At 41.8% G+C, this 22,884-nt stretch overlaps 1 protein-coding gene across 1 annotated transcript in view; it reads right to left on the minus strand.

The window, feature by feature from the left end:
* Susd1 (sushi domain containing 1) overlaps positions 1-22,884 on the minus strand; it is a 103,995-nt gene that overhangs the window by 77,372 nt on the left and 3,739 nt on the right. Inside the window, exons 2-5 of the mRNA XM_090330434.1 lie at positions 17,104-17,217; positions 12,892-13,047; positions 6,710-6,862; positions 5,322-5,501 (exon numbers count right to left, since the gene is read on the minus strand). Coding sequence (XP_090186560.1) covers positions 5,322-5,501; positions 6,710-6,862; positions 12,892-13,047; positions 17,104-17,217 — 603 coding nt within the window. The remainder of the gene's footprint in view (positions 1-5,321; positions 5,502-6,709; positions 6,863-12,891; positions 13,048-17,103; positions 17,218-22,884) is intronic.

Here is a 22,884-nt window from a genome sequence, read left to right on the forward strand (position 1 = left end):
TATCTATTCCTCAACAGAAACCCAGGCAAGGAAGATGTGTTTTTGTCTCAGGGAGTTCACAAATAGAAAAAGAGGTCCTAAGCACTTAAGGCCAATTCAACAGTCATACTTCCAGTAACAGCTGTAGCCAACAGTCAAACTATGGTTTGTGAGACCCCCTAAATCAAGTCCACTCAGTCTTGGTAGCCTCGCAATGAAGAAGAGATCCTCTCTAATCCCTGAGTAAAACTGGCCATATAGGTTAGCTAATCATTCTAGAAGTCTCTATGACAACTCTCCAATCTTGTCCCAGAGCAAGAGAATTGCTAGAAGTAGACTGCCCATGTCCCATAGCCGTGTGATACCTCCTCCCTCAGATAGTCTTGGTACCGGTGTGGGGAGTCACATGGTGTAAGCATGGGACCCAGGTCTCTTGCCAGAGCATGGCCCTGCCACAGGCATTCCTGTCATGCTAGGAAACACACCACAGGGTACCTAGGAAAGCAGGCAGTTCCTACTAGGAAACATGGGCCAGTCACCCCAACAAAGATCATCACCAGTAATAAATGCAGAGTCCTACATGATACCCCCCCCAGCTCTTATCATCACAAAGAAATCAACATTTAAAAATAGTGTGTAGAAGGGCTGGAAGTTTGGCCTAGTGGTTAAAGTGCTTGCCTAGCATGCATGAAGACCCAGGTTCGATTCCTTGGTACCACATACATAGAAAAAAGCTGGAAGTGGTGCTGAGGTTCAAGTGGTGGAGCTCTAGCCTTGAGAAAGTCCAAGGACAGGGCTCAGGCCCTGAGCTCAAGCCCAGGACTGGCAAAAAAAAAAAAAAGAAAAAAAAAAAAAAGAAAAAATAGTGTGTAGGCAAAGGAAAGGGAAAATAACCGGTACACATTTACATGACATTTGCATCGAGGTGTTCATTGGAGTGCATTTTTCTCTGGTTAATTGTATTATTAAGTAAATACACTGGAATCTGCATCCAGCATTGAGTTGTCTAATTAGAAGCATGGCTGGGGATTTTTCCTTACTCTTCTACTGACTGTGATTTTATTTGAAATCATCAATTTCAAAATAGGCCTCCCTGGGGAGGAAGAGGGAATGTTGTGACTGTTCAAAGGTCCAAATGTATAATGAAAACTTTGTTTTAGATCTTGAGGTAGGGACTGTCATTCTACTCAAGACAATAGTCTAGCTGACTGTTGTACCATGAATGTCACCCACATTGGAGGCTATTTATTACAAATATCAGCACAATATCAGGGATTGATAACAGAAAGGACATCCTGACATAAGATGATTCACCTAAGACTAGTTCAGATCAATAGACAATAACTTTAGACAGAAAAGAAAATGACAGACAGAGACCATAAATTGTGGCCAATATTTTGCCAACTGCCAGGGGAATAATAGAGCTAGGACACTTATTGATTGTGACCTCCCCACAAACCTCCCAGAAAAAAAAAACAAATACTAGAAGCAATGCTCCATAAAAGAACAGATAGGAGGAAGAAAAACAAAAACAATCACAGTTTGCATTTTTATCAAGAAAAAGTAAAAATATCTCTATCAGGCCTGAGAATCAAAAGCTTATATATCACCTAGAAATCACTAGAATATGGAGAATCGTGGGACCCAAAGGATCCAGGCAGATTAAACTCCACAATCTACTCTATCCTTCTGTCTAAACCACATAACTCACCATAACACTTATACTTTAATTCTTTCTCCTACATGGTAGTATTTTGTAGGCAATGCCTATATCCTACCGGGGATATATACGAATGTGGGGAGGGGGAGTAGACTAGGGCTTGAACATGGGGTCTCTCACTCTCATATGGCGTTTTCAGTCAAGGCTAGTATTTCACCACTGAGTCACAATTCTACTTCCCATTTTTTTTTCCTTTCCAGTTTTTTTGTTGATTAGTTGGAGATAGAGTCTCATGAACTTTCTAGTCCAGGCTTCTACAAACGATGATCCTTAAGCCAGGTGCTTGTGGCCTGGAATCCTAGCTACTCAGGGTTGAGATCTGAGGATCAAGGTTTGAAGCCAGCCTGAGCAGAAAAGTCGGTGCAACTCTTACTAATCACAGAAAAAGATCCAAGTGCACTAAAACTCAAGTAGTAGAGCACTAGCGTTGAGCAAAAGGAGCTCAGGGACAGCAGCAAGGCCCAGAGTTCAAGTCCCAGGACTGATATAAATAAACAACAACAACAAAATGGCAATCATCAGATCTGAGCCTCCTAAGTAGCCAAGATTACAGGCATCAGCCACCAGCAGCCACCAATACAGCCTACATTTTAAAAATGTACCCTTTAGTCTGTGAGTTACAAACATTATTATGAGCATTGACTCTGACATATATATACATATATATGTATATTTATATATAGTATGTATACACACACACTAAACAGGGAGGCATTTCAAGTGGAGAAAGAGCTATGTGGAATGCTATGGGAAAATGTTATGTGCACTGGAAAAGGAAACAACTAACGTGGATTCTAAGGAGGGACTGTTCAGGGTCAGACACACTGATGCCCAGAATTCTAGCCCAACAAGGTCTTATTTAGCAAAGCCTATCTGGAAAATAAATGTTTCCAGAACCCTCTAACTGGTCTCCCTCTCCTTACTAGACTCTTCTACAGGTGGCAAAAGTCCTCTGGAAGTGCACACATGTCTTGTCTTTCATGTTACCACACCATCCCTTCCCACACTCTTTTTTGTGCCAGTTCTGGGCTTGAACTCAAGACCTAGGCACTGTCCCTGAGCTTTGTTAACTCAAGGCTAGCACTCTACCAGTTGAGCCACAGCTCCACTTCTGGATTTTTGATGGTTAATTGGAAAGAAGCCTGCTCAGACTATCTTCCAACTTCCACCCTCAGAGCTAGAATTACAGGTGTAAGCCACAATGCCCAGTCCTTTTCCTGATGTTCACATTCTTCCCACACAACGCTCAAGATCTCACCCTTAATACAGGGGACAATAGTGGACTTGGACCTATTTCAGACTCTAGGCTGTCTTATTTACCATAGACAGTGGCTCTGATAGACCTGGACTCCAGACTTGTTCATGACAATGTAATTCACATGTTGCCTCCCCTTGCTCAGGGCTTGTGAAATTCCACTTTTTAAGTTCTTTCTGTGGCCATTATCAACTTGCATCTCTCCCCAAATTTTTCTTAAATAATAACAAGAATCATCTAATGAGAAGAGATTCTAAATTTTCCAGCAATTTCCTGGAAATAGGTGACTGCCATGTCAATACTTTCTACCTAAATCCTTTCCTGAGAAGCAAGGGCGAGGAACTCCTGCCATCTGAAGCTTTCAGGCCTCATTTTCAGCTACCATCTCTGAGGTCCAGTAGATTGGGACCCCGGGTCACAGACTTCTTTTCTCCATCCCCACTTTTGCCGCAGAACTGGGGCAGAAGTCCAACAACCCCGCCCACCGTCCACCACAGTACCTGCTTGGATGGGGGAAGCCCAAATTTGAACAAAAAAGCTACCATGTGTGTGTCACAGTGTCCCATGTACAAGCACCCACGCTTCAGCAGAGACCAAGCTCAAATTTTGCTGGTATGTGTAGTAGGATCCCCAATTTCTGTGGCTTCTGAACACTAAGCTAAAAATATCATGTTTGCTGGCAGAGGGCCCAGACTCCAGAGTGTGAAAAAGACTAAAGGGTAAGTCAGAAGAGGGGGTGTTTTCTGAGAGGAACAGACACAGAGTGAGAAGGTGGCCATGTGGTGATGGGGGTGGGGTGGGGTGGGGTGGACTCGTGCAGAGGGAACTGTCATTGAAGAAGGAAGAATGAAGCCAGGATTTCTGTGATAACAGTTTTTTAGGGAAAGCAGCAAGCCCTATCCTCTAAATTCTTTCTGAATCCTCACACTAGCCAACTACTACAAATTTATAAAATAAGAAATGGTTTTCCCATGGTGTTCCCTTAGGCGGTGCTTATACATGATTCTGCATTTTCTTCTTTTAAATTAACGTGCAACCTTCCATATTTCTGGAGTGTCAGTGAATGTGTTGTGGTCACATCAGGGAACTTAGTAAGCCATCTCCTCAACTCTTATCCTTTCTTTGTGGTGGAAATTTTGAATTTTTTTTTTTTTTTTTTTTTGCCAGTCCTGGGCTTAAGCTCAGCACCTGAGTACTGTCCTTGGATTTTTCTCAAGGTTAGAACTCTACTACTGGAGCCTCAGCACCACTTTTGGCTTTTTCCAAGTATGTGGTACTAAGCAATCGAACCCGGTCTTCGTGCATGCTAGGCCAAACTCTCAGCCCCGGAAATTTTGAATTCTTCACTTCCAGTTTTTTAATAAAATATATGAAAAATTGTTATAGTCACCCTATATTACTGAAGAACACTTCTTAGGCTCCAGTGAACACGATTCCATTTTCTACTTTGGTGAGATCAACCTTTTTTTAATTTCATATATATATATATATATATATATATATATATATATATATATATCTGAGAACACGAAGTGCTTTTCTGTGACTGGCTCATTTTATTTAATTTATTCCACTCAGGTCATTGTGAATGACAGGATTGCATTCTTTTTTTTTTTGCCAGTCCTAGGGCTTAAACACAGGGCCTGAGCACTGTCCTTGGGCTTTCTAAAGGCTAGAGCTCTACTACTTGAGCCACATCACCATTTTTGGCTTTTGCTCTGTATGTAGTATCAAGGAATCAAACCCAGGTCTTCATGCATGCTAAGCAAACACTCTACCACTAGGCCAAACTCCCAGCTCCCAGGATTGCATTCTTTTATGCCTCAATAATATTCCTCTGTGTGTGTGTGGGTAGGTGGGTGTGTGTGTGGGTGTGTGTAAGTGAGTACCACTTTTCATTATCCATGCATTGTTGATAGACACCTAAGTTGACAACATCTAAGTTGACAGCTATCTATTGTGAAGAGATAGAGTTCTCCTTGATACACTGATTTACACGTTTTGGCTATTCATCTAATAGAATGATAGCTGGATCACACAATAGTTCTGCTTTAGGGATTTTATTGTTGTTGTTTGTTTTGGCAGTACAAGAAAAGGGAAGGGAAAATGTAAGAAAGGAAAGCAACAAAGGAAAGAAAAAAATAAAATTTTTATAAATCTAGAATAAAAGAATCATGACTACACCCAGATGGCAAGGTCTTATTACTCCTGAACTACCAAGAGAACCATCTGAAAACCTATTAGAAAAAAGATAGGGATTTATGGAATTTATTTAACACATTTACTCCCCATAGTAAAATTCAGAGAGAAATGAGAAAACCATCTCAAGATGGTAAAACTGGAAGCTGGTACCATTAGAAACCTCACCTTGGCAATGTAATTTGGGGGTCTCCCACGTACCCAGGGCTGTACAGCTTGAAACTGTATATTCTGGGACACTGAGAAATCCTTCTTTGCATCCATAACGAACCTGGCTGCCCAGTCGAGACGTGTAGTTTCCTATGACAAAGCCACCTGGGACGTCTGGGGCTGGGCCACAGTCAATTTCTGAAAACAAATTCGTGTTGAATTCATTACTAAGTTAAGGTAAATTTTCAAAGTTCACGACCATTCTCCCTTCCTGTAATCCATTTCTTACTCATACCTCAAGTCCTATTTTAAATATATTTAAGTTAATTTCATGGGATTTCTGCTCATGTTTCCTATAATTATCTTTATTTGGTCTTTTGCACTTTCATGGATAATAGCATGCAGGAAACTTAAAAAATAAAACAAAAGAGACAGACTTCTTTGTGTAAGTTCCTTTGTCTTTTATCATGTAAACTAAAGTAAAATCTCTGCCTGCTTGGTCATGACATGAAAACGTATTTGATGTAATTAGAAAGTATGAATATTGGGCCGGGAGTTTGGCCTAGTGGTAGAGTGCTTGCCTAGCATGCATGAAGACCCAGGTTCGATTCCTCGGTACCACATACGTAGCAAAAAACCAGAAGTGGTGCTGTGGCTCAAGTGGTAGAGCCCTAGCTTGAGAAAATCCAGGGACAGTGCTCAGGCCCTTAGCCCAAGCCCAGGACTGGCAAAAAAAAAAAAGAAAAGAAAGTATGAATATTGCAACAATTCTGGGATTTATTGTTAATATATTTTCAAATAAAAATCATCTCAATCTGGGCTCTGGTGGCTCATACCTGTTATCTTAGCTACTCAGGAGGCTGAGATCTGAGAATCATGGTTCAAAGCCACCCAGGACAGGAAAGGCCCTGAGACTCCAATTAACCAAACCAGATGAGCTGAGAAACAATCCCAAGGCCCTGAGTTCAAGCCCCATCACTGACAAAAGAAAAAAAATCTCAATTGACCAAAAAAAAACACAGTAATAAATCTTCACTAAGTCATACTAACTACATACAGTTTTAGTTTAATAAAATAAAAATTTGAACTGCAAAATGCCTTAAGATATGTGGACTTTTATAAATTTGAGGGACACTTTAAGGATGTTCAATTCTTCTCAATCAGCTGTGTGAATCAGCTAACTTAGTGGCTCAAATCAAGATATCCATTAGCCACTGGAGGTTACTGGTCCCTGAAGTTTGCTGAGTTTTCGTATGTTAACATGAGCCCTTCTGTCTTCGCTAGGTTGTCGTTTCATAAGAAGATAATCACCACTCTCATCCCCAGCACAGACCTCTACAGCAGTGTGAAAAGTCACCTGTACAGAATCTCACCATGAGAAGCCACAATCCCAGACGGACCCCTACCTGTGCACCGCGTGCCATCTCTCCTCGGGTGGAAAGGCACATGTCCATTCGTTGGCAAGTATCCATCTACACAGTAGCACTCGAAGCTTCCGGGAGTGTTGACACATCGTCCTCCATTCCCGCACACGCCAGATACCGCACACTCATCTATGTCTGGAGACCCATGCCAAACATCAGAAAAAGAGGGGAGAAATAACTGAAGAAAAATAAGAAGCATTTTCTTACATTCCCAATCTACCCTTAGAAGTGGGTACATCTGCAATTGTATCATGAATTTTATCTTACTCCCTAATTGTTCTCCTTTTGTATCCTTCACATTTATAGGCACTGAACACATAGGCAGTACCCAATAAATTCTTGCCAATATGTTCTAGGAATTTATACAAACCAACAACCAGATGAGTGCCAGTGGCTCAAACCTGTAATCCTAGCTACTCAAAAGGCTAAGATCTGAAGATTATAGTTCAAAGTCAGCCTCTGTAGAAAAGACAGTGAGATTCTTCAATTAGCCAGCAAAAAGCTGAAGGGATAGTTGTGACTCAAGTGGTAGAGAGCCAGCCTTGAGTTTAAAAAACAAAAAACAAAACAAAAGCAAAAACAAGAGCTCAGGGCCCTGAGGTCAAGTCCCAGCACAGACAGACAAATAATAAATAAAAGCTCGGTGGTAGAGGGCTTGCCTATTATGCACAAGCCTGGGATCTGTTCAACACACACACACACACACACACACACACACACACACACACACACACAAATTATACAGTGATGACAACCACGGAATGTCTAAAATAGAACTATGACAAAACCATTAAAACCAGAATGAAAAATTCTAAGGTGTTGGTGGGTGCAGATAGCTCGGCAGTAGAGTACTTGCCTAACACAAGAACCAGGGGTCAGTCTTGAGCACCAAAACCCAAAAATGCCAGGAACAGGCCAATAGCTTTCCAGGAGCATGGGCTGGTGCTATAGGTTGTAAGAAGGCAAGTAAACCAGGCACTGGTGGCTCATACCTGTAATCCTATCTATTCAGGAGGCTAAGATGATCTGATGATCAGGTTCAAAGCCAGCTAATCAGGAAAGTCCATGAGATTCTTATATCCAATTAGCCAACCATACACCTGAAGCAGATCTGTAACTTAAGTGGTAGAGCACCAACCTTGAGTGAAAAAAAAAAAAGCCAAGCAACTGTACAGAAGCCCAGTACCCAAACACAAACAAAAAAACCTCAGTCAAACAAAGGATTTAGATCTCATAACCTCATTAAGTACCCTCCAGAAGAGGCAAACCCACCAAGAAAGAAAGTGGATGCAAGGTTGCCTAAGTCAGTGAAAGATGGGGAAAGAGAAACACTACAAATGGGGTCTCTTTCTTGAGGGGATGAAAAGCTTCTAGTAGTAGTGACATTTGTAGAATTCTGTGAATACACACACACACACACACACACACACACACACACACTAAATGTAGCACTGAAATGGATACATTTTAAGAAATGTGAATTATGCCTCAAGGGAAAGGACCTGGGGTTCAGTGATTGAGTGATTACTAATATGCACAGGGACTGGGGTATGATTCTCAACAAACCCCAAATATACATAAAGGGAGGGGAATACTGGAAGAGTGAGGGAAGGGTTGACATTGCCCAAAAAGAAATGTACTTTTTCCTGACTTATGTAAGAGTAATCCCTCTGTATATCACCTTTATACTAACAATAAATATACACACACACATATATATATATATATGAATGAAAAATAAAGACATTCTGAATCTCTAAGTAAGAGAAAAATCAGCCTTGTGAGCAAAGGAATAGTAGCTCTGTCTGAAACACTAAAACCCATACAGTACTGAAGGAATGCTTGCAGGTCAAAGAAAACATCTTGCTTTTAAGGGAAGAAATGACATTTTAGCATATGACTTTAAGAATTACAGCATTAGTATTTCTTTTTTTTAACTTTTTTATTGTAATTAATAAAAGGGTTACATGATATTTGCCATATAGAGGGTGCATTAATTCACATACATTGATACCCTTTCACATGTCTTGGTACCCTTTACCCTCCCCCCCACCCCCCCCAGTATTTCTTTTCTTTAAAAAAACCCACTAGTAATGTGTGTGTGTGTGTGTGTGTGTGTGTGTGTGTGTGTACAAAAAACAAAGACACCACAGAACCTGGCACTGGTGGCTCATGCCTATAACCCTACCTTACTCAGGAGGCTGAAATATAAGGATCAAGTTCAAAGCCAGGTGAAGCAGAAAAGTCCATGAGACTCTTACCTCCAATTTGCCACCAAAAACCAGAAGTGGAGGTGTAACTAAATGGCAGAGTGCTAGCCTGGAGTGACAAAGCTTAGGGACAGTGTCCAGGCCCTGAGTTCAAGTCCCAGACAGAGCAAGGAAATATAAAACCAAGAAAACAAAGTTAAAAGCTATTGATAATATACTCCCAGAATTTTAGGTAATTGTTATGCAAAGATTCTTAAAATATAAGTAACAGAAAACAGAATCAATTAACAGTCTGACCCAAATTTTATAGATAACACCGGAAAAGTATTTACCCATCTGAGGTTTGGCTCATCCTTCTAGTTTAGTGAGATTTTGTTTTTTTTAATCCAGTTGGGAATTTGCCATCCTCTAGCTCTACTGTAAAGTTAATCAGCAAGACACCAATAAAGTTATTCAACAGAGCAGGTCCTGCATTACAGTCTATCCATTTGTTCCAGAAATATCAAAACAATACTGAGTAGGAAAATAAAGAAGGACTTTTCCAAGGGCTACTAAAAATAAACAGTCCATGTATGTTGGGGTGGGGATGGAGGAGTGTAAAACATGGCTAAGAAGCAGAGTGTGGGAAAGACTTGGGCCTTCTGGCTAGTGGCCCAGTTATTAATCAAGTAGTTTTGTGCACAGTCACTCAACATTCTCTGAGCAATCAGAGTCATAATGATAATGAAGAGTAATAATTTCTGCATGTCATTGTCTACATGCCTGGCACTATTCCAAACACTTCAGAATCTATTAAATATTATTTTCATCTCATTCAATCTTCACAATAACCTCAGGAGGTCCATACTATTATCACTCCCATTTTGAGGTACTTAACCAGAGTGGCTAAGTAATTGGCCCAAAGGTAATTTATACACACAGCTAAAACCTGAAATGCCAAGATTCAAAACATCCCTGTTAACCACTACACCAATACAATTCAATTGTGTGAGCATGCCCACACATGATTATGGCAAAATTGATATGAAATGTGACCACCTTAGCCATTTCAAAGTGTCCAGCCTGGGGGTGCAAATATGTCTTCTACATGTTGTTATCCATTCTCTTAGACTGATGTTCAGATCACATGGTCGTGTGTGTGTGTGTGTGTGTGTGTGTGTGTGTGTGTGTGTGTGTGTGCACACCTGCGCTGGGTCTTGAACTCAGGACCTAGATACTTTCCCTGAGCATTTTTGTTTCGCAAGGCTAGTAGTGCCCTACCGCTTGAGCCACAGGCCCAATTCCCACTTTTTGGTGGTTAATTGGAGATAAAAGTCTCACAGACTTTCTTGTCAAATGTTTTGGGGCCTCGATCCTCAGATATCAGCCTCCTGGGTAGCTAGGGTCACAGGCATGAGCCACTGTTTTCCATTATGGCTGTAACGCATCACCTGCCACCAAGAGCATACAAAGGCTCTCATTCTTCTACACTTCCAGACCCTAGTTCACACTTGTTACTTTCTGGTTTGACAGTAGCTGGCCCGAGGGATGTGGGGCACATGTGCCAAGCAGCCCGACTAATATCCACGGGTCCTCCACGTCTCCCACTCCTACACAGGATTATTTTGACCACTGCTAGGAAACCTAACAAGATGCTCTGACCTGAACCCGGGACCATACTTTACCATATTTAGTCCTTCAGATTAATATAGGTGTAGGAGTCAAACAGATCTGAGATCTGAGGACTACAGTTCAAAGCTAAGTCAGCCCAGAGACTGGCTTTGAACCACAATCCTTGGATCTCAGCCTCCTAAGTAGCTAGGATTACAGGTGTGAGTCACCAGCGCCTGGCTGAGCAACTTTTCTTTCTTTCTTTCTTTCTTTCTTTCTTTCTTTCTTTCTTTCTTTCTTTCTTCCCCATATATTTTTATTGTAATTAATAGAAGGGTTACATTATATTCACCAGATAAAAGATGCATTACTTCACAAACATTGATACCCTTTCTCATGTCTTGGTCCCCATTTCCCTCCCTCCACCCCCATCCCTCATCTTGTTTTCCCCCCCTTCCCTATCCTATTTCAAATAATCAAATAAACATATATACAATATATCTGATAACAAGGTGAAATACTGTAACAATATGAGATAACCAAGGGACAGCAAAGGAGATGAGAGATAACATAGTACATTAAGGACAACAATCTTCTTTCTTTCCTTTCTTTCTTTCTTTTCTTTTCTTTCTTTCTTTTGTTAACCAGTCCTGGGGCTTGAACTCAGGACTATCCTTGGACTTTCTCAAGGCTAGAGCTCTACCACTTGAGGCACAGCACCACTTCCAGCTTTTTCTATGTATGTGATACTGAGGAATTGAACCCGGATCTTCATGCATGCTAGGCAAACATTCTACCACTAGAGGCCACACTCCCAGTCCCAGAAGTTAGATTTAAAATGCAATGGGACATGACAAATTATACAGGATTCTAGACACTCACATATAGTGAGAACAAAAGAGGATGATGGTCCTAGGAGAAAATCACCAAGTTGTAATGCCAAAGGTCCTCTTCATATGTATATAAAATAATGGACATACTGAAGCAAACTCCAAAGATATGGAAACAAAGGACCTTTTCTTAATCTTTTTTTTTTTCTGATGATTCTGTATTCTTTATCTTATATACGGTGTACACCTCTGGGGGAGTGGGGGGGTACAGAATCAGAGGAAAACAGGTGAAAACGGTGGAACCCACTGGCTGCACTGGACATTGATGAAAGTGAACCACTCAAGTCGTGGGTGGAGGTGGGAAGGAGGGAATGAGAGATAATGAGGGAACAGATGATACTATGCAAAAGGAAGACAATCACTTACTACCTGATGTATGTAAAGGTAACCCCACTGTATATCATCTCTAAAATAATAACAAAGTAATAAAAATAAAATAAAGCAAAAAATTAGATAATGTTCAAAAAAGAAGGAAAGCATGCACTAATTACAGATAAAAGTTAACTGAGTACTGGTGGTTCATGCCTGAAATCCTAGCTACTCAGGAGGCTGAGATCTGAGAATTGTGGTTCCAGGCCAGCCCAGGCAGAAAAGTCCCCATGAGACTCCTATGTTCAATTAACCATGCAAGAATTGGAAGTAGAGCTGTGGCTCAATGTTGTAGAGCAGTAGCCTTGAGCACAAAGTGGCTCAGAGACAGTGCCCAGGCCCTGAGTTCAAGCCCCACAACCAACCAAAAAAGAGAGAAGAGAGAGAGAGAGAGAGAGAGAGAGAGAGAGAGAGAGAGAGAGAGAGAGAGAGAGAGAGAGAGAGGAGAAAGGAGAGAGAAAGTTATTAGGACTTGTCTACCCAGGTGGTTTCAAATCTTGATCTTCAGATCCCAGCCTCTGGAGTGGCTACAACTCTGTGCACCAGCCACCAGTATTGAGACCAGTCCTAGAACTTTTAATTATTTTTTCCTTGTGCTAGTCCTGGAGCTTAAACCCAGCACTTGGGTATCGTCTCTGTGTTTTCTTGCTCAAAGCTAACACTGTACTATGTCCAACTTTTTAGTGGCTAATTGGCAATAAGAGTCTCATCGGCTTTCCTGCCCAGGCTTGCTTCAAACCAGAGTCCTCAGATCTCCACCTTCTGAGAAGCTAGGGTTTCAGGTGTGGGCTACCAGTGCCCAGCTGCTAGAACTTTTAAGACAGGGGCTCAAGCTGGTCTTAAAATTGAGACCACCAAACTCGTAATCCTCCTGCCTCAACCTCGGCTGTGCTAGGATTACAGATGGATGCGCCAGATCCAGCATCACCGTTATTCTAGTTTTGTTTGTTTTGCAGTTCAGGGTTTTATCAAGGGCTCCAGCACTGCAGTCCCATCCCAGCCCCCAGCATCACAGTTATTCTGAAGGAAAGTCCCTCTCCTAGGTCGCAGGCTGCCCCAGCCCAGTCCCGTCTCTTCCCTTGGCACCATATCCCCATTTCTGTACCTGTGCAGAAAGTGCCATCATTGGGAATGAACATCTTGTTGTTGTTTGTGGCCTGATAGCCTTCGAGGCAGATGCAGTAGAACCCTCCTAGTGTGTTGTGGCAGGATGTGTGGTTCCCACAGACAATGGTGGCCCCAAACTGGCATTCATTTTTATCTGTAAATACACAGACACAGCACACAAGAAAGTTCAATAACCCAGATTCCTCCTGTGCTAAGAACTTAGCCTCCGGATTCTGGGACTACTGCTTACTCCTCATTTCCCTGGCATCTCACCCTTCACATCGCTTCTCAGACTGAGGACCCTGAGCCATGCATCCAATGTGTAGACCAAGCCATGAGAGAAACACTACATCCCATGAGCAATTTCACAATTAAATATATATATATATACATTACCAGATATTCAAAATATATAGAATTTCCCATGAGCATCTTCAGTTACATATGTTATATTACATTTTTAAATTATATGGAATCTCCAGGCCTAGTGGCTCACTCTTGTAATCCTAGCTACTCAGGAGGTGGAGATCTGAGGATCATGGTTCAAAGCCAGCCTGGGCAGAAAAGTCTGTGAGACTCTTATCTCCAAACTAACCACCAAGAAAAAAGAAAAAAAGAAGTAGAGCTGTGGTTCAAGTGGTAGAGAATTGTTGGCCTTGAACAAAATAGCTCAAAGATGGGGCCAGGAGTTTGGCCCCATCTACCACTCTAGTGGTAGAGTGCTTGCCTAGCATGCATGAAGACCCGGGTTTGATTCCTCAGTACCACATACATACCAAAAAAAAGCCGGAAGTGGTGCTGAGGTTCAAGTGGTAGAGTGCTAGCCATGAGAAAGTCCAAGGACAGTGCTCAGGCCTTGAGCCCAAGCCCAGGACTGGCAAAAAAAAAAATAGCTTAAAGATGGCACCAAGCCCCAAAGCTGGTATCAAAAAAGAAGTTTCTAAATACATATATATCCCAACACTATGGACATGGTATTGGAAATATAAACACAGCTACATAGACATAAAAATTTGACTCTATAGACATAATGTTTTATTACATAGATTAATATGTATCTATGACATACAAACCCTCAGCCTAATTTTAATTATGTTCTAAAATCTAAGTGCCAGTGATTGTATATAGAGATTCCTTTCTTGAATGCTCATTTGTTAAATACATCATTTGAAATCAATATTAATAAATTCAAAAAAATACATATATATGTATAGATACATATATGGGTAACAGATGAAGTTGACCTATATTATGGTGTTATTTTGTATTTTTTTATACTGTTCCTGAGCCTCTTTTGCTCAAAGCTAGCATCTACCACTTGAGCCACAGGACCACTTTTGGCTTGTTCTGTTTATGTGGTTCTGAGGAATCCAACCCAAGGCTTCATGCATGCTAAGCAAGCATTCTACTACTAAGCAACATTCCCAGTCCCTATTTTGTATTTTTTCATATATAAATATTTTAAATGTATATACTAACATACAGGCATATTAAGAGACACAACTCAGTAGTAAAGTATGTGCTTAGCAAGTACAAGTTCTGCGTTTAAGCCCCAGCACCAAAATGAAGAATAATAATAATAATAATAAGTTGGGCATGGTAGTACGCTCCTGCAATGTCAGCACTCAGGAGGCTGAGACAGGGTGATCACAAGTTTCAGGCCTAGAAAATGGACCCTGACTCAAAACAAAGCAATAATAACATGTTAGAAATAAAATATTATTTCATAGGCCTGGGGAAACAAACCTAACCTGAATTTTTTTTTCCAGTTCAGTCATACCTCTTAGTCTTTCATGAATGACAGAGGACAATGATTTTATATCCAGTGATTAAACTGTAAGCATTGTCCTGCAGGAGCTCCCGGGAAACACTGGACTTAGTACTGATGCCTCATCCCAAACAGAGGTATGGGGGGGGGGGGCAGCAAGAGCTCATGCTAGGCCAGTGAGGACAGGCTGAAATGTAGGTGCTGGAAGCCGCCCTGAGTGTTCTTAATTAAACAGCATGAAATTGAAAGAGGCAAGTGGAAGTCGATCTCCTTCCCATCTCTGTCCTCTTGCCAGGGGCCAGCAAAGTTTTTCTCACGGTCTGGGTTGCAAACATTCACTTGTGGTTGTTGGGGGGAGCTCAAAGCTGTCTTAAAAAGTAAATAAACGAATGAGCAGCGCTGTGTTCCAATAAAACTCTATTTGCAACAACAGGGAGTGGGTAAAGTGTGGTTCATGGGCCAAGGTTCACCGACTTTGCTCTAGGAAAGTCCTGGGATAGATTGTCTTACTCTTCCTTTTACACCTGATCTACCCAACTAGCTTTTTTCTCCCCTTGGTGTGGGGGAGGGAGAGCATCAATTTAAGGATCTGGATTGATTTGTTTCTTTTTTTTGTTCTTTGGTATTTTATTTCATCATCCTCAAATCAGTTTGCCTTTCATAATTATACTCAGTTTCGGCTAACTCAAAAAACATCCCTAAGCCAAGTTCCAGTGGCTCATACCTGAACTTAGAAGGCTGAGATCTGAGGCTGAAAGCTCAAAGGCAGCCTAGGCTGACACGTCCAAGAGAAGCTGGAAGCGGAGCTGGGACTCAAGTGATAGACTGCCAGCCTTGAGTAAAGAAGCTAAGCAGAGCACAAAGCCGTGAGTTCAAGCCTCATTCATTGTGCATGCACTAGCATGCACACACACATATACAGAGTACCCCCAGAAAGTCTGTGTATTTTCCACATATATTCTTTTTCTCATACTTTTTTGGGGAGTAGGGGAGTGGAGGGTGGTACAAGTTCTAGGGCTTGAACTTGGGGCCTGTTGTATTCTTTCTTTCTTTCTATATTTATTTATTTATTTATTTCCGTCATGGGGCTTGGACTCTGGCCTGGGCTCTGTCCCTGACCTCTTCAGTTCAAGGCTTACCCCTTACCCCTTGAGCCATGGCCCCACTTCCTGTTTTCTAGTGGTTAACTGGAGATAAGAGTCTCACGTTCTTTAGTTCTCAGCTTCGTACAGGGATTCACAGATCTCGGCCTCCTGAGTAGCTAGGATTACAGGCCTGGGTACTATTTCTGAAATGTGTTGCTCACTGCTAGTGCTCTACCACTTGAGCCACAGCTCCACTTTCTGTTTTGGGGGTTTTTAATTTGGATACAAGTGCCTCATGGACTTTCTTACCCAGGCTGACTTCAAACTACGATCCTTAGCTTAGATCTCAGCCTCCTTAGTAGCTAGGATTACAAGAGTGAACCATCAGCTTCTGGCTTCCATGAGATTCTTATCTCCAATTAACTATCAAAATGCCAGAAGTAGAGCTGTGATCCCAGGTCCTGAGTTGAAGCTCTAGTGCTGGCACAAAATAATAATAATAATAATAATAATAATAATATCCACAACAATAATGATAATAATAATAATCAAATGTAATACACAATTAAATATAAAACAATTCATAGGTAAAAGTGTCTGTGATAAGATTTTCCTGGGAGCCCAGAAAGCCAGAACCCTCAGTTCGTAGCAGGTCAGCTACATAGCTTGGGTGATAGAACACCCCACACTGTTTTCTGTCTAGCCACAGCTAAAGGAACAGCTATCAATACTTTTACTGTGGATAACAAAGATGCTGGGAAGAAACTTGCAGGCTATGGTCATATTTCCTCATACAGCTATGAAATTCATGCCCTCTCTGAATGAAACTTGAATCTAGGTATTATTTGACTGGCACAGACGAGTGCTATGAGACCAAAAATCATCTCAGTTGCCTCTCACCTATGCCTTTGTATTCTTTCTATCCTCTAAGGGATGAGTTTTGTAGATCTAAGGCCAAAAGCAAGTTAACGGTCTTCTCAACTAAGAAGTCCAATTGTGGTTTGTCTCTATGATACTAATGAAGTTTTACATCAAGTTTTTTTTAAAGAAATTAAATAATTCAGTATCTTTGGAGTTAAGTTAAAACCCAAGACTTCAGATTTGTTCCATCAGTGAGTTTAGAGGCTCAGGGTCAGCGATCTCTCACAGGAAAACGATTGTCTTGGAAACACCAGAACAAGGACTTAGTTAGCCACATGTGAAAACAGAGACTTACTATAACTGACAAATCTTCAGGCAATAAAAAACATGTGAACAAAATATCACTGTTTTCCCCACAAGGACATCCAATCTTTAGCATGGGAGAGCTTTGTTTCCTGACTGAACTATTCCACGTAACCCACAGTTCAGAGCTTACCAATACACTGGGTTCTCCCATTGCCCACAAATCCATAGTTACAAATGCAGATCTTCTTGCCGTCTTTTGACTGGCACGTAGCATGCTCATGGCAAGTGGCACATACATCCAAACCTGAAACATAAATTGCACATGTCAGGAGGAGGAAGAAAAGGAGGAGGAAGAGAAGGAGGAGGAGAAGGTAAAACGGCAAGTGTGCAAGATGAAACACATTCAGCTAATAGAAGAAAAACTGGAAAACCAAAATACAAATCAAGTCAAGTCAGGTGTTGGTGGCTCACATCTATAATCCTAGCTACTCGAGAGGCTGAGAGCTGAGGATCGCAGTTTTTAACCAATCTGGGCAGCATGATATTCTTATTTTCAATTAGTCACCAAAGAGCTGGAAGTGAAGGTGTGGCTCAAATGGTAGAGTGCCAACCTTGAGCAAAAAAGCTAACAGACGATGCCCAGGTCCTAAATTCTCAAACCCCAGTGCTAGTTTGAAGGAGGAGAAGGAGGAGGAGGAGGAGGAGGAGGAGGAGGAGGAGGAGGAGGAGGAGGAGGAGGTAGTGGTGGTGGTAATATACAGATCAGGTCAGATCTAATTTACTCTTGCAGACTTCCAATGACAACTCACTATCCACGGGACACAGGAATATAGTATAGATTCCTTAGTGTGTCAATCAATACACTTAACAGCCTGACTCCTGACCAACTCCTCCAGCCTCACTGCTACCAAATCCCAACTACACAGCACTTTCCTTGTAGAAGAATATTTATTCATCCTTCCGTGAATAACCATAATGCCTCCTTCCCCTAGAACGCCCACAGCCCCTTCACTACCTGGCTAGCACCTACTCCTGTTTCAAGAGCCAGCCTACATATCCCATTAACTCTACATCCCATTCCTGCATTATTTTTGCTTAAACTGGTGTTTGAACTCAGACCCTCATCCTTGCTAGGGAAGCCTTTAGCCCTTTTTAATTTATTTTTTTTCAGACAGGGTCTAGCATTGTTTTGCACAAACCAGTCTCAGATCACAATCTTCCTATCCTCGCCTCCCAAGCATGTGTGATCACAGGCATCCTCTGCGTGCTCAACCCTGCTCCTCTGTTCTTAGGGAAATGCAAGTGCACCTTCCTCTGTGCTCCTTTCACATTCGTATACTCCCCTACCAATCACGTTAGTTTTCACTTAGTCAATCGCAGCTCTATCTTCCTCAGGTATTATATAACATATGGGTATTATAATAAAATATAGACACTTGCCTATATGTTACCATGACACAGTAGAGACACTGCTTTTTTACTGATTGATGGAAGTAAAAAAAAAAATCTGAAAAGCAATGAGCTATAATTCAAAAAGCAAACAGAGGGCCAGGAGTTTGGCCTAGTGGTAGAGTGCATGCCTACCATTCACAAAGACCTGGGTTGGATTCCTCAGTATCCCATATGTAGAAAAAGCCAGAAGTGGTGCTGAGGCTCAAGTGGTAGAGTTCTAGCCTTGAGAAACCCCAAGAGCAGTGCTCAGTCCCTGAGTTCAAGCCCCAGGACTGGCAAAAAGAAAAAAAAAGCAAACAGAGAGAAGAGATACCTATTTGCTAATTTTGCTATCCATTTCGCTTTAAAGGAAAAAGTGAATGCATTTGTTCAGGAGAAAACAGCCAAGTCCCAGCAGGATGAACAGGCCCAACTGTTTGGGAAAACAGCAGAAATGTTTAAGAACACAACTCCTCAAACATCCAAATTGATCGGCTCCATGGCCTTAGATCAAACAAGGCTATTGGATTTCATGCTCAATGTCTCTGCAGCTTCAGGAGTAGCTGAATAAAAAGAACACTCCTGTATGGAATTTCATCTCAGTCTTGGCCCCATTATTATCCAGATAATAAACCCAGCCCTCTGGATGCTCTACACAAGAAAGCAACAGAGACAGGGAGATATCTAAATACTCCTAACCATATTTCTTGCTTTTGTTTTTGCTTTATGATAAAGGATAACACAAGAAAGAAAAGAAACCACCAATCATGACTAAATGATGCCAAATTAACTATGGAATATTTATAAAACATACCTAGACTGTAGGAAACAATACAACAAATTTCAAAGAAATTCTAGGCAATATTGTCTAACCATTACCAACAGTGTGACAAAACTACAAAGCAAAATGTCAGTCTAGTATCCTCTAAAGAAACCTATTTGTAAAACAGTCTCCTAAGTAATTTTGGGGACAAAGTAGATCTAAAACTTGAGATGAGCCTGGTGTAGTTGGCTAACCCCTTGATTCTGGAAATTGGGAGAATAGTAGATAGAGGCCAATTTGGAGAAAAAGTTCAGATCTCATCTCAATCACTAAAAGCTTAGCATGGGTCAGAGCTGGGAGTTTGGCCTAGTGATAGAGTCCTTGCCTTGCATGCATGAAGACCTAGGCTCCATTCCTCAGTACCACATACATAGAAAAGCCGGAAGTGGTACTGAGCTCAAGTAGTAGAGCACTAGCCTTGAGGAAAGCCCCAGGACAGTGCTTAGGCCCTGAGTTCAAGACTCAGGATTTGAAAAAGAAAAGAAAAAGCTAGCATGGTGGTCTAATCATATTACCCAATCTATAGAAGCATAAATTGGAGGGTTTCTGTCCAGGCTGGTCTGGACATAATGAGACCTTATTCAAACAATAACTAAAACTGCCAGACACTGGTGGCTCATGCCTAGAATCCTAGGCTGGGATCTAAGGATTGTGCTTCAAAACCAGAAAAGGCCATGAGACACTTAACTACAGCAACCACCAGAGCACTAGAAGTGATGTTGTGACTCAAAGCACTATCCTGGAGCAGAAAAGCTCAGGAATAGAACAGCATCCAGGCCCTGAGTTCAAGCCCCATGACCACCCCCTCAAAAACGCAAAAGGAATTAGAGGATACCTGCCTAGTAAACACAAAGTCAAGTTAAAACCCAGAATTGCCAAAAAATTGAAATATTAATATCAGTATATGATCATAATATATGATCATGTGCTACAGAAAATTTGAATTTGATACTTTTTTTAGAGGAGAAAACACAGATAACCAGGAATAAACCTAGAATTTTAATATAAGAAACTTGGAACAAAAGGAAAGAAGAAATGCCGAGGGAAGGTAATAGAATTATAAAAGGCTTTTAAGATATTAAGGATTTAGAGGGGCTGGGAACGCGATCTAGTGGTTCAGTGCTTGCCTAGCATGCACGAAGCCCTGGGTTCAATTCCCCCATACCACATACACAGAAAAAGCTAGAAGGGGAGCTGTGGCTCAAGTGGCAGAGCACTAGCCTTGAGCAAAAAGTGTCCAAGGACAGTTCCCAGGCCCTGAGTTCAAGCCCCAGAACTGGCCAAAAAAAAAAAAAAAAAAGCTATTAAGGACTTAGAAAGTATAGTCAATGGCATTTAAAAGAAACTTTCCCAAAACTCAAGTAAGGTTGACAAAGGAGAAAGCAAGAGCAAACACAAGCACACAAAACTGGAAATAAAACAAAGATTACAACAAAACAGAATTCACAGTGGGAGGAGAAGGCTAGTTAGCTCTCAAGAGCTGACAATGCAAATACAGATGAATCTCAAGGACTTGGTCCAGAATGAGGGGTGGGGGAGAAGATGCGATAAAGGAAGTCTTTCACTCTGTCTAGACTGACAGCTCACATGGCTATGGGATACCAATGGGATCCGGAAAATAAGCCAAGAGAAGGTACGCTCCAGGCCAATAGAAAGGCCATAAGGCTTTTAGTATGGCTGATGGGAGAGCCGTGTCAGGGGGAAAGGAACTAACTATGGCTCCCAGGGAAACAAGAGAGTAAGGGATTCTAACACGTAGAGGGAAGATACCCATGACCAGTATAGCATTATTAGTGCCGCCCCTGCTATGTCTGCAGCTTCAGCTTCACTTCCATCCATTGGGCGCTGACTAAGCCAGCCAAGCCAAACCCACGGCCATCAATGGAAGGATGTGGGTTGTGGTGTCTTGAGAAGAGATGGCACTGTCTCTCTTGCTTCCTGGTCATGCCATCGTGTGCTCCATCCTCCAGCTGTAACCCATGTGTGCAGATTGTGGCATCCAGATTAAACATGACCTGGCACTGTTGCATGAACGCTAAAGCATCATGTGAATGTGAAAGATAATGTATATTTCCATAGATCTTTTCATTGGGAACAGTTCTGGAAGGTACAGACCTAATCTGGATGGCATGGTGGTCAAGAAAACCTGGGTTAGACTCCTACATCTGTGTAAGCTTTAACAAGTTCTGTTTCCTGTGAATCTGGAAAATGAGGACACTATCAAACCTATCTCATATCAGCTTCTGTGGGGATTAAAGAATGAGATCACATGAATAGCGCAATTAGAGAATATTAGCTTAGTGCTCCACCAACTCTTTGTTAATGAAGTTACTAACACTGATAGACGATTCCCAAATGTAATAATGAGGAAAGTGATAAGAGATATTTCTGCTTGATACAGAAATCCAAAGCAATATCTTCCTGTGGACAGATAACCATTCCAGGAGCTACAATTCTGGAAACCATATTATCTGACCTTAGAGAATTACTCCCTGCCAGGCGCCAGTGACTCCTACCTGTAATCCTAGCTACTTAGGAAGCTGAGATCTAAAGATTGCGGTTCAAAGCCAGCCCCAGGAATTAAAGAGTCCATGAGACTCTTTAATTAATGACCAGAAAACTGGAAGTGGATCTGTGCTCAAAGTAGCAGAGCACTAGCCTTGCGCTGAAGAGCTCAGGGAGAGAACCCAGGCCCAGAGTTCAAACCCCATTACTAACAAAAAAAAAAATCACTTCCTCCCTGCCTCCCAGGTACTTACTGACTCACAGGCTCAAGTTCAACTTCGGGACCTTTTCATTTAACTCACCTGCCCTCCTCTCCAAAGCAACCTGGGAAACCTGTTACTCTGGATGGGGCAGGGCTGCCACAAGCCCCTCCTAGAACCCCTTGTGGGATCAGAGCAATGGGCATTACCAAGAGATGAGGAGATAGATGACTGTTCACACTCAAGGCAGGGAAGGAGCATCAAGAAGCTCTTAGAATTACAATTTATTCTTGCCTAACACCCGTGGGACCAGGCAAACCCATGGCACACCTGCCTGTAATTCTGACCCCCAAAAGTGTTGATGTAGGTGGAAACACGCTGAATAATAGGGAAAAGCCAACAGGCTCAAAAACCAAACAATTCAGGAAGACCATGTGTTCTGAGTCATCTATAAGACTAAGTAAACTGCACTGCTCTTAAGAGTCTGTAATCCTAGCTACGCGGGAGGCTGAGATCTGAGAATGGTGATTCAAAGCCAGCCTGGGCAGGCAAATCCATTAGACTCTTATCTCCAATTAATTATCAAAATGCTGGAAATGGCACTGTGGCTCAAAGTAGAGGAACACTAAACCTTGCACAAAAGCTCAGGGGTAATGCCCAGGCCCTGAGTTCAAGCCCCAGGAATGGCACCAAAAAAAAAAAAAAAAAAAAAAGCAAGGATAGACAGACTTTAGAACAATCATATTCTCTTCTCTCCAAAATCTTTCATAGACCAAAAAAAAAAAAAAAAAAGAACCAATTTGGAAAGTGATCAGGATGGGAGCGTAGCAAGGGTTAGATCCTGGAAACAAAACATGAGTCACCATGGGGATTTTGGCCGATTCTCATCTTGCTTCCCTTACTTTAAGAAACCTAGTCACTCCCAAACCATCCACGAATTCCACTCCTCCTCTCTCCTCCCCTGCTCTGCTCTGTCTGTGACTCAGAAAGGGAGGGGAGACCACGCCCAGGA

The sequence above is a fragment of the Megascapheus bottae genome, chromosome 3 (genome assembly GCF_031878675.1).
Source record: "Megascapheus bottae isolate mThoBot1 chromosome 3, mThoBot2.hap1, whole genome shotgun sequence".
NCBI lineage: Eukaryota > Metazoa > Chordata > Mammalia > Rodentia > Geomyidae > Megascapheus > Megascapheus bottae.